Genomic DNA, 18,875 nt, shown 5'->3' with positions numbered 1-18,875 from the left:
CACCAATGGGGCAGGAATCCAATCTGCGAATGGCTAATCCATCAATACAGAGGGCTGACTGTATTACAGCATAAAAGGAAGAGAATATTCTAATTGTATTTTCAGGAGGACTTTTGGACTCCCTCCTCAATCCTCAAACACACCCCATATTGCAGCCATTTCATTATCTACTGTATTTTTACAGTTCTTTCTTCTATTAGTCCGGCTGGTTTCTTTCATATCAGTGAGGCAGTGACTTTACTCCAAGTTTCAGCTGAAGTTTAAAGCCTCTAACTATGGCACAGAAGCTCTTCTAAAGACAAAATTCAGCACTCTTGATAGTTGCTTTGAAGACAAGAGAAAAACTCTGAATGGATTCACTGTCCTGTCTCACTGACACTGACACCATCAGCTTCCCACAGTTCTATTCAGCCACACAGAAGGGGAAAACCCAGGTTCTGACTAACATGAAGAGTCTCCATGTGTAGAAAACAGACCCCTCTTCAAACCCATGACTTTGTACACCTGATCTGGACTACTGTGTTACCTAAATGGGCATTTAAATATGGCCTTTGATAACTGGAATTACATTAAAATGTTCATCCCTGAATTTTTGTTGCTATATTTTGATAAATTTTCTTCTATGTATAAACCAAACTTTATGAATGTTCGGCGGGGGTGGTGGTGGTGGTACTTAGGCTACCATAACACTTAGTATCTTATCTGTTCCACTTACCAACTGATCCTTTGGGACAATGCACAGCAGCAGGTTGTCCAAATTTTGTTTGTGGCCACCAAATGCCAGCCTCAAATGCTTTGGGACATCCATTATAAACCACTGCATGATGAGAAAGAAAGTAATGTAGATAGCTTAGAGATCTGCACCTGTAATGAAGTAGATATTAACACACCCAATCCCCCACATAACCTCCCATGGCCTTTACCTGGTAGTGCATCTAATACTATTGATTTATAACCTTCTACATACAATTAATTCCTCTGCTAGCCATGTTTCTGGAGAAAGACGATGTCATGTCTGGTGATAAAGGACTTAAAGGAAGGGTCTCTGCTTCTGGAATTCCATCCAGCAATATTCCAGGAAATGAGGGTCAGAGAGGTAGGGTCCATTAGCTGTCAATCATTTAGAGTCGATGGTGGTATTAATGTGGACAATCCCTGAGAAGCATTAGCTTGAAATTCCATGTCACCTGGTTTTTCAGTTACTATATTTCCTGTCTCTCCAATTTGGTTAATTGGATCTCCGTCAGACTGTTTAGCTAGTGTTGTGATTAAAGTATTTGAACTAGAGCATCTCCTTTTTTTATTCTTAGGTAGAGATGAACATTTAGGAGACTTATACGTTAGTGATATTAAAGGCTCATTTGGGCGGTCCGCAGTGCATTTGGGAGACAGATGTATTAATGGTATCAAGGGTTCAGTTGGGCAAGAAAGTATTTTTCCCTCTGACAATATAACAGCACTGAATTGACAGATGAAACATGTTTTGTGTTGCTCAGGGCAGGGGTGGGGAACAACTTTCATCCATCTCCTCCTCTATTAGGTGTGTTGGCTAGGGTTTGCCATCCAACAAATCTTCAGGGGCCACATGTTTTCCCACCCCAGTTGAGGACAAATATTACTTACATATTATGCTAGATTATCAAAGAATAGGGCGTTTTGTCACAGTAAATAAGCAAGACTGGTTACTGACATAGCATCTAGCATAATCAGCTATTTTCAGTTACAAGAAAAACAAAAGATAAAGCATTATCTTATAGGACAATGTGGCATTTGTCTGCCCTTTAAAAAACAAACCCTTCTAAACCGAGGCACATGTTTCTAAAAGAGATATAAATTCAAAAAAAGTAAGCCATTTATTCTTCATTAAGGAGGCATGTTACATACAAATATATTGTTATCCGAGGTTAACCGGGAATATTTTCCTTACATCAGATTTGCCAAGTGCCAGTGTCTTATTAAAACAAGTCCATTAAGAATGAGTACTCTATATGTATTCTGAAAAGCACTTCAGCTCTTCATTATATTTTATGCATTTATAGGAAATGTTTCATACATCTCATACTTCATAAAACTATGAAGTATACATGAAAAAGTATAAATACACATGAGTTTCATTATAGTTTATATAAAATTAAGTAAAAGAAAATATTTCATAAGACTGTTCAAGATAAACTCCCAAGTCAGTTGATACAAAAGGATAACAAAACAAAATAAAAACAAATCCAGGCAATGGTAAAACACAAAAGCTATAAGGCAGAAAGCTCTTAAGAAAGGGACAGATAGGCCAATGAGCAATGTTAGAATTTGCCCACTCATGGAATGACCATAATTCCTCAGAATGTGCTATGCTGGCCAATTCTGGGGGGTTATGGGAGTTTTAGTCTGAAACCTATGGAGGACCAGATTCCCATCCCTTTTCAAGGATGACCAAGTATGCTCTTAATAGTAAACAACCTCAAACACACCAAATGGGCATAAGAACAAGGAAGTACCTTCACAGCCATGAACAGTAACTTCAGCAAAGGGATTATCACAGCGATTACACTGTCGGCCAATCACTCCTGCTTTACAGGGACACTGTCCTGTTTCCATGTCACAGATGCGACTATGGGAACCAGAAGGGAAACAGTCACATGGATAGCAGGTGTCACTATTTTGTGGTCTGTAATAGTTTGCCTGGAAAAAGAAAGTCATATTCATTGAGATGAGGAATGGACAGGGAGTTTTGCTTTTAGGGCTTTTAAAGACACTTAGGAGAAGGAAGACAGTGGCCAAAAGATTTGGGCATGAGAAAGATGGTTTCAAACTGCACATTAGTTTACTGTTCAGCCCTGTTTTTCCATCACGTGAACAGTTGGGGGGGGGGGTGCGGGCAAAGAGCTCCATTAAGTGTTCTGTGCACTTCAGCATCAAATATTTATTTTTTGTATGTGGAAAAACCATGTTTAAAAAGACAGTGGAAGTTACACTTCTTCACACCACCACATTCTTCACACATAATATTAAAATGTGGGTTAGCCCTGAATGTGTATCCAAAACATACATTTGGCTAATACAAAGGTGCTAATAGTGTGTGTGTGTGTGTGTGTGTATTCATCCATTATGTTCTGTGTTAATTCTTGATCAGAAGAGTTAGCAGTAACTTGGACAATGTCTATAGTCTGTTAAACCAGCTCAAATGGAAATGAAATACTGGTTAAAGTTTACCTAGTAAATACCAAGAAAACATAACATGTTTTTCTTGAAGCACAATTGTTAAAACCAGGTTCATACAATAGGATCTGAGACAAAATTAAGAAATTACAACATGTATTATACGTTATGGATTCAAATATTTCAAGGGCCATCACACAAAAGATGAAGCAAGCTTGTTTTCTGCTGGTCCAGAGGGCAGGACCTAAACCAATGGATTCAAGTTACAATAAAGAAGATTCTGACGAAGCATTCAAAGAACCTTCTAAGAATAAGAGCTCTTCAACAGTGAAATGGACTACCTGGGGCATGTGGCAGGCTTTCTTTCTTTGAAGGATTTTAGATTGGGGTTGGAGTCTTTTAGCTGCAGACGTACTGTACTGTTAGGGGTTTAGAGTAGATGATTCCCTCCTAGCTTTCTGGTTCTATTATTCTGCTCTGCCTGTGTGTTGTGTGCCTTCAAGTAATTTCTGACTAAGACAACTCTATCATGGAGTTTTCTTGGCAAGATTTGTTCAGAGGAAGTTTGCCATTGTCTTCACCTGAGGCTGAGAGCATGTGATATGCCCAAAGTCACCCAGTGGGTTTCATGGCTGAGCGGGAATTGAACCTTGGTTTCCAGAGTCTATTCCAACATTCAAATAACTATGCCATGCTGGCTTTCTACTATTTTATGATGACTTACTTATCCTTGAATTACATTTGCTTGTAATTGTACTTACAAATACTCTAGTCCAAGCATGAGGAAGATAAACTGGATGGGGTCCACTTTCCTCCACCCCCATATGGGCTTTGCAAATTAGACTGTTTTAGGTTATCTGTCCATCTCCCTAATGTCAAAATCATGGTCATGTACTTTATTGTCTTAGGTCTTTGCCCCAGGTGCCAGATGGAGAATTTTCATCACTTGGAGAGTCTAAGCCAGTCTGATCTCCCTGCATCTACCCAGCTTGGAACACAGCCAGAATGTTTTATCTAGCCTTCCTCCACACAGGGATATGGAGAATGATCAACTCTTGCATGGAATCAGGAACTGGAGATAACAGCGTAGACTTCTTTGAGTGGCCATGGGAAATCTTAGTAAAGATAATGAGATCTCCTATTCATTCTGGAAGGGAAAGGGTTTGGGTGGGCAAAGCCTGTAGCTACTGATAGGTTAGGCTCTAATCTTCTGTGATCTGAAGGTTTCCTTGCCCTGCTCTAGCCTTAACTCAACTCAGGCTTGCATCCTTCCGAGGTTGCTAAAATGAGTACCCAGACTGTTGGGGGCAAATTAGCTTACTTGCTAATTAGCTTACTTGCTGTTCACCGCTATGATCTTTGGAATAGCGGTATATAAATAAAACAAATTATTAACAAAGATTTCATAAAAATGAGCATATGTTCGCTTACCTTACACCGACACTCTCCATTCGTCTTATTGCAATCTGGATCAAATCCCTTACTGATCTCACAGTTGCATGGCCCACAAATAGGATTTCCCCACCAGCCTCTGGGACAAGGCAAATCAATTCTACCAAAAAGGATAAAGCAAAAATAAAAGCCAGTTTTGGAATTATTGGAAAAGACAATGTATTCTTCTCTTGCACTGAAATCAGTAAGGCATAGCTTGTCCCACTGTAGTTGCTTTTGATATGTAAACTGACAGTAGTGGGGATTCAACATTTCAAATAGGATTAAATTACCCTTTCTTTCTTTTAAAAATTTAAAAGACATGCTGACTTGCATTATCTTGGTAAAGTAAAATTATTCAGTCATGAGCCATAATCTCCAATAAAGATGACAGTATTTAAACATCTGATTATACATGAAGCTGTGAAGTGTTACAGATACCTTCTTTTTGCATGCTTCTGTACATGGTAGATTGAAATAAAATTTAAAAAGCGGGGGCAGGGGGGGTTTGTTGGCTTAATGCAGCTTTCTTTTTTTTTAGTACTACACCAACAGCAGAAGGCAAGATGGAATGGGGACAGTAAAGGAAAAAAACAATAGTATAATTTGCTTACTTGCTTTCACAATATTGTCCATAATAGCTTTGCCCACATTGACAGGTGTATCCATGAGAAGAGCTTGGTTTACGGACACAAGTGGAGACATGTTCACATGGATTCAGGCTACATACATCAACGCAGTCTGTCCCAAAGTACCCTGAGGAGACAGGGTTATAGACATACAGCAACCACTGTATAATTTGTGATTTGTGAGTCTCAGAAGATAATCTATTTTAAACCTACAGAGTAATAACACCCCATGAGTTGTCAGTAAATTTTCCTCCTTCCACAAGACTGTGTCAAAAGGATAGAGTTAAGTATACAGAAAGGTACTACTTTTCTATACTTAGCAACCCCACAGTTAAATAACTACATATTGGGATTTAAAAAAATGTTTAAGGAGTTAATTAAAATATATTTCTTTTCCTTTGCACATTTAAAAAATAACTAAGCAATATGCCCAACAAGAACAAAATAACTAAAAAAATGAAACATGAATCCAAAGACTGTTGTCTCATGCAGATATCTGAGAGCAAAACCTATTGTAAACATGATATTAAAACACAGTAATTAAACTTATGCTAAGCAATAGAGTAAGCCCTCTATTAAACACAATGATTGAGATTTACTTCTGTATATGCTCAACATGTAAGTTATGGAAATTAGTTTAAAAGGAAAAACCCAGTTTGAAAGAAAATGAATTACACAAAGACCCAGATGAGATTAAAACAATTTTAAAACTGAGGGTTTAATGATGAAGAAGGTTAACAACTGAAACTCTTCTGCAATATAAACAAAAGAAATTCTGTTTTGTATTTCAGTCTCATGTGTTGCTAGTTGCTAATTCATGAATAAAGCAGGGAGAAGATCCTCAACATTTTTCAGACATAAATCTATGCAAGTGTAAGGAACTGTTCAAATATAAATGTTTAAACAATGAAAATAATTTGGAAGATAATTTTTGCTTTTCATATAAATTGTAAGCTGCCCCCACTCCACAAAGGATAATACTTTTAAAAATTAACACTTGAGGTAATGAAGGATATAGAAAAGATACAACAGAAAGACATAATGATTGCAAATAGAAAGATACAAAGAACACCTTTCATGACAGTAATGGACACTTGCTGATTTCATGTGGTTATACACAACTCTGGAATCCCTGTCAAAATTCTATTAAAATATTCACAACCACAGAATTTTAGCATCCAGGAGAGCCTTATTATGTCTTCATTGCTTTAAACCATTATTACCTGGGTCACAAATGCATGAATAGCTGTCCCAGTCATCACTGCAATAGCTGTGCTGGGGACAAGGATTAGAATCACAGGGATTGTCCACTTCACAGCCTTCCTTCACATTAATCTTGATTGCCTGTTTCATGTTCAGTGTAGCTACATTGGTAGATGTCTCTCCCATTCTCACTCCCTGACAAAGTAAGAAAAGGGCAGAAACAATGGTAATATCAACACAATATTATAACGTTAAGATTCAGCTGCAGAAATCTGGTCAATAACCTAAATCACAGCCATGACAAGAATGAACTACAAAGAGCGGCTCTTCCCTTTCCTTCTTCCCATCTTTTGGAAGTTTTGAAAGTTTCATTTTTGCTTAATCCCATCTTGTTGTGTTAGCCAGACTAGAAACTGTTGTTAAGATTAACCATGGTTCGAAACAAATAAACTTCAAACCATAGCTTATGAAGCTTGCTGCTGTAACAGATACAGTAAGCACTAACCAGGATGTGGGCTTGTAAAGAATCTTATCACTTTTAAATTATGATTTTACAGGATGCCCAAATGATAATGCGAGAGTGAAAACCCCTCACTCTGAATCCTAATTAAGGGGAAACACTAAACTATGATTAATGGAAAATAGAAATGACAGTTTCCAAATGCCTCTTTGTAACCACGCTTGGGGACAGGCCAGCTTGCAGCATCTCATTATGATTCAGACATCCTCTAAAGTCACCATATAAATGTGACAAATTCCAATTTCACTAAAATTAAATCATTTGAGAGGCCCTAATAAATCAGACACCATACTTCTTAAAGCCTACTTTTAAAAACCCAAACGCTTTAAAAAAGCAAACAATCAAACTAACTATTAGATTAATTTCAGCTAAAATTAAAAGGACACACTAATGCATAGTTATGTCCTACAGGTCCCACTGATTTAAACAAGATGTATTTATTGCTTTGATAACATAAATTATACATGCCAGTGTTCAGTGCTTAAATATTTTTAGATAAGCTAATTTAGGCTTTATTTAAACTGTGTGCCCTCCAAGGCTATTTTTGCCCATCCACACTCTTTGGACTGCCACTTTTCTCATCAAAGAAAGAAAGAGCAAATTCCTCTCCTGAATACCCCTCCCCGAGAGCAACTATTCATGTTTTAAATAGGTTAAAGACCTCTGAGACATGTTTAATGCTGCTTTTCAAAACCAGAAATGGACTTTTGACCACTTCCATTTTTATTTTCTCCCCTCATTTCCCCCCACATTTTTTGTAGTCCATGTAGCTGTAGAAGCTCCCACCGTAGAAAATCTGGGTCTCCGGAACTTGCTTACTTCTGATGTAAATGTATCTGAACATGTAAATTAAGAGGAAACCAGGCTGAACAGCCCCACCTGACATGTTGCGCACATGTACTGCCATCCTCTGATATCCAGGCAAAGAACACATGCAATTGCCAGGAGATGAGCATTGTACATTCAATTGTACACACTGAAACTACTGGATGAGCTAAACCCCATGCTACAGGGAAGCCTGAATAGGGTTAAACATTTTTAAAAGAGATCCAGAAAACAAATTGTTATCACGTCTTTTTTGCCACTCCTCTTGGACTATTAAGTAGCTTATTCTTTGAGGACACAAGAATGCTGTCAAGAGTAGCTTATTTTCTTGCATTCAATTTTCACCTGGAGACAGCCGTAGAAGCCCTGCTGAACAGAGACGTGATCTCCAGAGACGCCTCCCACAATAATGCTTTTCATTTTTAGTCCAGGTAACTGATTTCCAATCTTTATAGTGCTCTGAAAAGAAGAACAGATTAAAGGCGGCTGTTGCTTTTTCTATGAATTCTCAGTTACAATATTTCACTGATAAACTGGGGAGAAAATAACCAAGAATAAGTCTAGTAAAGGAAGCTAATCACACTGTGCTTTTGATAAGGAAGTATTTCCAAAGGATACAATGTCTTTTACTCTTTAGTTCAGTCCAACTGCAGCACAGGCAGATTCAAACAGCTATTATTTTTTCTTCCATAAATGACTAATTCTTCAGCTACATAATAAAAACCAAATTGACCTAAATTTTCTTATGGGATCAAATGTGAAGCATATGGATGGGGGCTGAAAAAATTGTAAAATCTAGTCTGATGGAACAATGGTTTACTCTACTATGCACTTTTGGAGAAAAATGATCTTTTCGGCAGTAGATGAAAATCAGAAATAACATTGGTTTGGCGCTCTTCATTACTGTGAGATACTATGGAAATGAGACTGATTCTCATTTTGTAGAGTTGAACATTATTATTACCATTATTGTCCCCTCACCTGATACATCCCATAGTCCAAAGTCACAACAGCCAGGTACTTGATGTCTTTGCCATCTTTTGAGCTCTTCAATTCTATTAGCAAATGATGCCACTCGCCATCGCTGACTCGGGACTGGGTCATTGTCAAACTGGCTACTTGGTTCAAGCCATCATAAACTTCAAACACCACATATTTATTTAGTATCTGTTAAAAACAAACACAACTATTTCTCACTGATGTTTAAAAAATCTGTTTAATTATTCTGTCACATACAAACAGTTATTCCTATATTTAAGTAGAAGCCAGCATGGCATAGAGGTTTGCATGTTGAACTATGACTCTGAAGACCAAAGTTCGATTTGAATGACATGAAACCCACTGGGTGACCTTGTGCAAATCACATGCCACCAGTCTCAGGGAAAGGCAATGGTAAACCTTCTCTTAACAAATCTTGCCAGGAAAACCCCACAATAGGTTTGCCTTAGGGTTGCAATAAGTCAGAAACATCTTGAAAGCACACAACAACAACAACAACAACAACAACAACAAGAAGAAGAAGCATATTTCTGTGCTACATTTGCATCCAATTGGGCTGTAAAGAGTGCCAACACTTGAGCAGCTTCCCAGATTATGTTATTTGTTCTTAAAAATATACTGAAAAAATATACATCTAAAATATATACTGAAACATATATTCTGACTCCTATTTGTGTCCTACCTGTTATTCCAGAAACATGGCTGGTTTGTGGCAAATTTGTTGTTTTAATTACCAGTACCATAACACACAATTTCTCCTATCCTGAAACATCTACAGGCCCAAGAATAGTGTGACCTCTTACATCCAATCAGATATTCTTATTATTAGAGGAAGAACTGTGTGAGTGCATAACCTCTTATGAGATAAAATTTATCTCCACCCATTTTTCATAGGTTTGGTATGGTACTTCTCAAAGTTGGGTCCTTAACTGTTGTTGGACTTCAACTTCAGCTTCTTGAATCCCTGATCAACAAGCAGGTTGGCCGAGGCTTCTGAAAACTGATGTCAAATAACATCTGGGCCCTGAGTTTGTCCCAGATGTTGTTTGCCCTAGGGGCCGGTATATACCGCCATAAAGTGGTGTGCTCCTGGCGATACTAGTGTTATGGAGCGTGCAACAACTGCACATTCTCTAACCCAAATATGTGCGGAGGCGGATTAATGCCAGTGTCCCGTGTACACAGGATGCCGCCATTCATGATGTAACTATGGTGCACTCACGACGGAGCACTCACAACATAACTATGGTGGCGCAAAAAGAAACCAGGGGTTCTTTTTACTCTGGATGCACACCGGAGGGAAAAAGGCCATTGGCAGACCACCTTTTTGGGGCGGTCTGTCCCACACCTACAAAAGGATGGAAGATTGAGTGGACCTTGGAGCCCTCCTTTAGGATCGAACTTACAACACTGTGACTGCAGTACCAGCATTTAACCATTGTGCCACCAGGACTCCTTGTAGTTTGACACCACTTTAACTGCCATGACTCCAAGCTATGGGATTCTGGGATTTGTAGTTTTGTGAAATATTTAGCCTTCTCTCACAGAGAGCTCTGGTGCCGTAATAAAGTACAAATCCCAGGATTACACAGCATTGAGCCACAGTAGTTAAGGAGGTGTAAACTACATCATTACTGCAGTGCAGATGCCACCATAAGTCTTTTTCCCTTAATAAGAAGGGGGTCTTTGTGACAATCCTTATCTGGACACAAGGTTTTGACTTTTTCCATTAAGCTGAAGGAAGAAATCTTTTGATATTTATGCTGAACCATGTAACACTGATTCCTGTAGTCTTTCAGATAGAAACCCTATCAGCTGTTTAGAGAGAATGACAAAATGTGGTAAGTTGATATTTTATTTTTAAATACATTTCAGGTATTTTTAAAATAAATTTCAATTTCTCATCATGGTTTGTGCTACTTGGAAATGGCTAGGAAGGGAGAGAAGAGCTGCTCTCATGGGAGGACCTCGAACTGCACATGTGCGTTTCAAATATCTAAACTTCCAAAACGTACAAGCTTATCTCACAGCGTTATGATATCGTTCTGGGTTCCTAATGAGCACGGAACGGAGCGGATGTTATTGCACAGCTTGGTTCTCATCGAGTTCTCATTCTGTTCTCAACATGTCCCACCCGTTCCAGCACGAGAACCATAAAAATGAGTAACAAATGGTAAATCCTAAACTGGGGAATTCCAAGGCATGGCAGCTGGAGAGCAGTTTCTGTTCTCAATAGAAAAGGTGCCAGGATCATGATTGAATAGGTAATTTCTTTCCCACTGAAACAAATACTGTATTTGTTGAAACAAGCAAACAAACTGCATCCCCAGTAACGAAAAAACAAGTTTGCTCCTGTGCTGCTCGGCTAATACATGCCTGCCTTGCTTAGAACGTGCTCTGCACTGGTCTGGTTGAACTCTGATCAATTTTTGATACCCTGTGACACGGGTTATTTTGTGTTTTAAACAGAAATTGAAGATCCATCAATCAAAGCCAGGTGTGTGTGTGTGTGTGTGTGTGTGTGTGAGAGAGAGAGAGAGAGAAAGAGAGAGAGAATTACTGGTATCTACTATTCTACATGTGTCAAACACTGGATATATAAAGACAAAACTACACTTGAGTTACTACAAATTAGATATTCTACCACAAAGAGTTCTCAAGTGTAGTCAGCTGAATGGCACAAAAACGTGGGTCAAAGGCAACCAATTAAGTTTCTTATTGTACAGGCTGAAGATTTAGCACAATTAATCCAAGTAACACAATTAACCACTGAAGTAGTGACTGCAGAGGAATTTTTAAAAAACCCTTTGACTTTTACTCGCCATTGTTAAACTAATGGGAATCTGAAACTCTTGTTGATGTATTACAAATCACCCTGAGATCTACCAGCAGTTTTCAAACTAGCTTCTGTCTGACCTTGCTATAACATCTACTCAACCTGGAGGTAAACAAAGGATTAGGATCTTAGAAATAAGATCTAGACTGGCTAGTTTGTACATGAATGTTAAAGAGCAAGTGTTAGAGACAAACATATGTGGTAACTCACAACAGTTTGAACCAATGATTTCTTATGTAGGTTTTGGCTGATTTGTCTGCCTGCAAAGCCACGTAGTTCAAATTCCCTGCAATATTTATGTAAAGTCTTTTCTCTTGCTACCAGAGCAACCCAACTTCATTTTCTGATACAGTAAAAAAATTCAAGAACTTGCAGTAAATTAAACATACTGGGGAAAAATGCTACCATGCTCAATGTCTCTGAGTAAGCATGCGTAAGACTGTGCTGGCAAGTAGTCTTTGTGAATATTTATCTATTTGTTAAAATACTTGTACCCCCTCCCATATCATGTCTAAATAAATAAACAACCATGAGCTCTCATGACAGTGTACAAATGAAATCAAATAAAAATTAACTGAAAACACTTAAAACATTTTAACAAGATTAAAGCATATCTAACAAAATCAGGACAGATTCATTTTGGAGTAAATCCAATAGGCTTCCCAAGATTTAATGATCAGCTATGTCTTACTTGATGCCTAAAACAAGCCAACATTGGCTCTAATTGGGCCTCTGAAAGAATGGCATTCACAATTTGGATGACAGAGCTAAGACGTCACTCTGCCATGTACTCTCAGACCATATTGTTCCCATTGAGGGAACAAAGAGAAGCCCATCCAACAAACTTCAATCTTTAGGTCAATGTACATAGTGAGAGAAACTCTCTCAAACATCAAGAACCCATGCCAGTTAGAGCTTTACTACAACCACTACTTTGAAGCATACTGGCAACCACTGCAGTTCTTTTAAGACCAATGTTACATGACAGCGTTATATGGTATTCCAGTGAGCAGTCTGGCTGTTGCATTTTGCACTAGCTGCAAAATGCAAAAGTGGTATCAAAAGGCACAGGGAAATCCAAGAAGATCAGCAGGACAGGAGTCACCTATCTTTCCTTAAGAATAAGCCATTATTATTATTATTATTATTATTATTATTATTAACCTTTATTTATGAAGCGCTGTAGATTTACACAGCGCTGTACATGCAATCTTTTTAGCTAGACGGATCCCTGCCCTCGGGCTTACAATCTAAAAAGACATGACACAGAAGGAGAAGGGAGTGGTGGAGGGAAAGGGTAAGAGGTCCAGCAGTTCCTCTCTACCTCCGAGGCCTGGACCAAGGCAGATGGACTGGAGGGAGGGCTTGGCTTCATAATGGATGGTTAATCTTCCAGGGAAAATACATACTCTCAACTAAGGCCATTTCAGTCCTGCATCCTGCCCTGAAACTAGACTGAAAAGGGCCAAAATAATATGTTTCCTCCAAGAAAGTTTGAAGTGCACCACACACACAAGTACCATGCACAGAAAGGAGGTATTAGCAACAGGCTAGTAGTTCTTGTATACATTTGAGTCCAGAGAGATCCTCTTCAGGAGAAAGTGTATCAGTGATGTAGACTTGAGTCAACTGACTTGGACTCAAGTCACTTCAGTGACTCGACTTGGACTTGACTTGGTAATAAATGTCACACTGACTCAACCCGAGACTTGTATAGTTTTAGCAACTGACTTGATGGCATCATTCACTCTGAATAGCAGGCAAGAGTGTTCCAGTGCCTAACCAAACTATAAAGCCCAAGATAGGATGGAACTATAGTATCTCAAGTGGAATAAAAGCACTACAAATGTATAGAGTGAATGGGCCACAGTCTTTCTGGGCACAATCCCACCAGACTCCTCAATATCTAGAATAGCAATGCTGGCTGGCAGGTAGGGGATGCAATAGTAGAAGCATAATATCATGTTTATTTTTTCCCTGCCTGTGCCACATACAAAGGCACAACAAAAAGTCCTTGCTTATCTCTCATTACATTTGCTCTGAGATTTGTGCTCCTGCACTCTAGGACAAACATCAACATTTAAACTTAAGTTTTGCAGTTTGTTGTTTAATGGAATTTTAAAAATACTGTGTTGATGACATAACTTACCTGAATGCTGATCTTGGATGACAGCCCTGCATTAGCTTGCATTAACATGCCATTAACCTTTCGGGTCCTAAACATGAGACCAATGTACCATGGTACAGAAATAGTGATATCAAGATCACTCCAGATGATGATGCTCTCCCCAGTGAAACGATGAGAAAAAGGCATGACTGCAGTAAAGTACAAAAGGGAAAACCAAAATAAAAAAAAATTAAAACAAAAGCTTTAAAATGTAGGGGTGGAATGAGAAGGAGAGAGAAACAAGATTTTTCCACATTGAATTCTCTGTTATTGATATAAGACGAACACCAAAGACATTAAAATTCTCAACAGTAGCATAGTACTCCTACATATGGTCACCTAGGAATTGGCTTATAACATCTCAAAAATCTAAAATTTAATATTTTGTAAGCTTGAAAGATATTTGTTTGGACAAATGCAGATATTATTGGGAAATTTAGGAACAGGTTCAATAAGCACATAATTAGACTCTGACAAATTTCTAAATCCACAAAGTACCATATTGGACCTTTTCATATTACACAATTAAGCATGATAAGTGCCATCCTATGGACTCACTCCCTGCTCTGAGCCTCTGGCAACCAGAGGGTGTGTTATATCTGCTATTCCTGAACTGTATCCCACTGAGTAGCTTGTTCACTGATTTTGTCCCCACCATGAGAGTCAAGGGAAAAATTTAAGAGTTACACTAGATGTCTTGGAACTAGTAATGATATATGAAGGCCATTTTGTACCATCCAGAATCATTGCGAGGTGTAGCCACTGTTTCTCACACCTTTTCACACTACACAATTGTAGCACTTTGGGTTTACTCTAACTGCTATAGCAACTTTCACTGGAATACTGGTCGTTTTAATTTGGTGAGGCACTAGAGATCTCTGGCTAATAATTCTGAACAGGGCTCCCTAGACTGCAAATCCCAAATTTCATAGAATGGCATCATGGCAATTAAAGTGGAATCATGGCATTGTAATTGTATAGTGTGAAAGGTCCCATGGTCACCACAGAAATCTGGGTCTCCAGGTTCTAGGCTGAGTTCAGGAGCACATCCAAATTGTTAACTTTTATCTTTGGAGGAAGAGTAATGTCATCTAGCACAAGCTGTATCCCTGTTCCATGATTTGCCTTTTCTCCTCAGAGGGTCTTGTCTGAATATATTTGCATCACTGGTGCCAGATATTGGTTTAGAATAAAAACAGCATCTCTGGAATTCAAAGGAAAGAAGACAAAGAGTTGGATGCCATTAGCACACCTGCAGCACTGAACTCTAAACTTCCAGACAGACTTTCTTCCTGCGGTTTCATGTTGATGTTGAATAACATGGGTGATGAGACAGAGTCCTAATAGACTCCACAGGCCAGTGGGCAAGGAGTTGAACAGAAATTTTCTGGGCTTTCTTTCCAGGAAGGAATGGAGACACTGCAAAACAGTGCCTCAAAGGATGTATCCACACCACAGAATCAAAGCAGTTTGACACTGCTCTAACTACCATTACTCTATCCTACAGAATCCTGGGATTTGTTGCTCAGAGCTCTCTTGACAGACCATACAGAATACTTCTCCAAACTACAAATCCTAGGATTCCAAAGGATGAAGTCATGACAGTTAAAGTGGTGATTAAACTGCTTTAATTCTGTTATGTGGATATGTCCCATGTCCCATTATAGCAGGGTGGCCCAGAAGGACACCATGGTCAATGGTAATGAAAGCTTCTAAGTGGTCTAGCCCTTCCCTGTCCAGTTCCCAATAAAGAATTGTTGACCAAGGAAACCAAACCATTTTCTTCCCATAACAAGGCCTGAAATCAGAGTAAAATGGATGAGTATAATCCCTTTTTAGTAGAGTTGTTAACAATGGCAGCATGTTGTAATGCATACACAGTATCATGCCATTACACTCTGGATTAAATTTACTGTGACAAAATTAGCTTTCAACTTCTTGTTCTGTATTCATAACCTCTTAATGCAGGAAATCTTAACGGAACATACACATTAATTGAAAGAACTGCATTCTTTAGCCTCCTCTATAATTATATGCATATATGCATCATTAAAATGTTCTAAGAAGTACAAAATCTGCATTAAATGCTCTTTAAAACACTTATTTGGATTTCCACCTGGCTGGATACAGTTTGAAAACTTCATGGAATGGAATCTTTTACAAAATGTTGTAGTGTGCTCTTTAGGAGACTCTATTTCACTTCTCTCACAACTGAGTGTTTGCCCCCACAACCCACCCAGTTACCTTTCAGTGCCCACTCTGTATCCTCAATCTTTACTAGACATATTAGCATATTTTAGCACCATTTAGCACTATTTTTGACTAATTTGTTTGGAGCATTGGAGTTCTCCCTGAACCTTCAAAGTACCTCTTTCTTGTGAATGTGGTGATTGTGATGTTCTAACTCCATAAGGACTGGCACTCAGAGAAATGAGTTTGCTACCAGTACATATAATATTCATAATAGTTATTACCATAACTTTCTAAGTCAGAGTGGCGAAAGTGCAGAGTGGAGAAAGGATGGGCAGCTCCTGCCAGATCTGCAGACCAGAGACCAGTTTTGACTACACCACAGTCTACACGCATATTCTAGCCAACAAAGATTGATGGTAATAATAATAATAATAATAATTGTATTTCTTTCCTGCCTCTCCTCAAGCTATATGATGATTCCCTCCTACTTCTGATTGCTAAAAACACCCAATTTCATACTAATGCAAGGCACATAGGGAGCACACACCTTGTTTTAAAGGTGAATCTCAACCCTCCTGCAGGATTCCAAGAATGCAGTTCTTTTCTTAAACAAAATGCATTCTGCCTGTGTGTCCTGTTTTAGCATGAAAATGATGCTTTTCGTGTTGCCTTCATGGTGTCTGAGCTCATGGCTGGCATGTTTTCTATTCTTGTGCTACAGCATATGTATTTTAAAATATGAAGGAACATGCAGAAATGCTTATAACTGATAAGACTCAGACATGGAAAGCTGTCTTTCAGATAATTTTGTCCACCATCAATGTGACTGTTTCTTCAACAACTCCTGCTGAGCTTCTAAAGAAGCCCAGGGTTCTATGAAACAGATTGAAAACTCTTGTTATAAATTTTGGCTTTAAAGAGTGTTGTGTTCTGTTGAAGTGCGTAGGATGCAGAATTGCCAATGTACAGTCTTGCTGTCAATTCATGCTAGTATAAAGAAAATAATATATGACCATTAGAGGACTGACTCTTTTCCTCACTTTCATTTTGAGCTAAGGAACAAATAATTTAGAACTTTGTTATCATTATTTCAAAAATAATTAAACATGAGGTTTTTCCTTGCAAGACTAATGAGCTCAGAAATACCTTTTAACAGCTTGTTAATATCTAATCACGATTTGAGTCAGAACCCATTTTGCTCATGCTAAGTAGCAGGTTATTAGTCCCCATTTGCAGTCCATTCCCATAAATTCAATTGAGGCAGACCCATAATTCTATACTTCACTATAGCATAACTGCCTTTCTTGGCAAAAAATCATTCTAACAACCACATTTTATTATTCCTGACATTTTATTTTCAGGCTACCTAAAAGCACTTATTACTTATTTCCCGTAACATATCTGTGTGGCAGAATATGCATAAAGGAAAGTGAGTAATGTTGGTAAGAGAGAACTGTGAGCAGTAATGACAAAGTTCAACCAGAAGTCAAAGTGGCAGGAACAACAGAATGTCAAGTTCCTTAAAGAACTACACATACCTTCTCAAAGGTATAACACCTGGGATGGTTATAGCACTCTGGCCATGTGTTTTAGCCAGTTTCTCATTTATTTATTTAGTCACCGTTCTCGCAGGACAGGACCAAAAGCGGCTTCCATAACAACAAATTTAAAAAGTTTACAAAATGTTTTAAACCAATTTAAAAACACCACATTAAAACACTATAAAACTGATTTAAAATCATACAAAAGTTATAAGCAGATAAAACATAAATCTGTATTAAATATCTTGCCTGCTTAAGCATTAAAAGATGCTTAAATAAGAATGTTTTTGCTTGCCAGAAAAAGGAAAGCAGGTAAGGGCCAGCCTGGCCTCCCATGGGAGGGGGTTCCAGAAGGTGGGAGCAGCCACTGAAAAGGATCTCTCTTGTGTCCACACCAAGAGAACCTGTGATGGTGGCAGGACTGAGAGAAAGCCTTTGGCTCATAATCTTAAAACACTGGCAGGTTCATATAGGAGATACAGCCTTTCAAATAGTCTAGACCTAAGCCATGTACAGCACTTTTAAAAACAGTTCTCTTTTTGCACTTTTTAAAGCAAGTTTCGGCTTTTGGAAAACATGAAAATGGCTTTTACCAAGAGCATGGTGTAGTGTTTTGAGAGCTGGACTATTATGACTCTGGAGAGCAGGATAAGAATCCCTGCTTGGCCATGGAAATCTGCTAGGTGGCCTTGGGCATGTCACACACTCTCAGCTTCAGAGGATGGCAAAGGCAAACTTCTTCTGAACAAATCTTGCCAAGAAAATCTTGTTATAGATTTCCTTTAGGGTCACCACAAGTCAGAAATCTTGCACTGGCAGGCACAAAACAACAAGCAACAGAAAAATTTACAGTATGTATTTTATGCCCACAGTAACCTAGAGACTACAGCAGAGTGGCCAAAGTGTGGACTATGTGCATCATGCAGCCCTCCAACCCTTATTTTGCCTACCCAGGATACTGCCAAAGCCCCTGACTTCCCAGAAGATTATCTTTTTTTTTAAAAAAAAAAGAGCAAAAATAGCTCCTTAATCACCCAAATTATCAGAAGAATGTACCAAAGGAGAACAATGTGTCTGTATTTGCCCTGCAAGTCTTTTAAAAATAGACAAGAACTGGTCAAAAATTAAAGCTTAACCAAATCTAGAGGTGATAAAGTTAATACTAAACCAAAACTTGGATAGCCCTGGGGAATGGGGGATATGGGGTGAAAACTGACCTCAATTCTCCCTTCAGTTGAATTGGAGCTTGAAGGACCCATGTATGTATTAAAGTGTGCTAGGTGCTATCAAAAATATAGGGGCTCCTAGGTGAGGCTGATACCATACTGCAGAATTAGTGTAGTATGACACTGCTTGCCACTGCTCCAGCCTATGGAAT

The 18,875-nt window shown here is 38.5% G+C and overlaps 1 protein-coding gene across 4 annotated transcripts in view; it reads right to left on the bottom strand.

The window, feature by feature from the left end:
• The window catches only part of CELSR1 (cadherin EGF LAG seven-pass G-type receptor 1), a 194,362-nt gene that overhangs the window by 38,622 nt on the left and 136,865 nt on the right, over positions 1 to 18,875 (bottom strand). For all 4 annotated transcript variants that reach the window (XM_042467337.1, XM_042467340.1, XM_042467341.1 and 1 more), the window contains exons 9-16: positions 13,746 to 13,912; positions 8,743 to 8,928; positions 8,107 to 8,220; positions 6,437 to 6,611; positions 5,199 to 5,340; positions 4,585 to 4,705; positions 2,493 to 2,676; positions 716 to 817 (exon numbers count right to left, since the gene is read on the bottom strand). In XM_042467337.1, the coding sequence (XP_042323271.1) occupies positions 716 to 817; positions 2,493 to 2,676; positions 4,585 to 4,705; positions 5,199 to 5,340; positions 6,437 to 6,611; positions 8,107 to 8,220; positions 8,743 to 8,928; positions 13,746 to 13,912 (1,191 nt within the window). The remainder of the gene's footprint in view (positions 1 to 715; positions 818 to 2,492; positions 2,677 to 4,584; positions 4,706 to 5,198; positions 5,341 to 6,436; positions 6,612 to 8,106; positions 8,221 to 8,742; positions 8,929 to 13,745; positions 13,913 to 18,875) is intronic.

The sequence above is a fragment of the Sceloporus undulatus genome, chromosome 5 (genome assembly GCF_019175285.1).
Source record: "Sceloporus undulatus isolate JIND9_A2432 ecotype Alabama chromosome 5, SceUnd_v1.1, whole genome shotgun sequence".
NCBI lineage: Eukaryota > Metazoa > Chordata > Lepidosauria > Squamata > Phrynosomatidae > Sceloporus > Sceloporus undulatus.
This window is presented reverse-complemented; position numbering and strand designations above follow the sequence as displayed.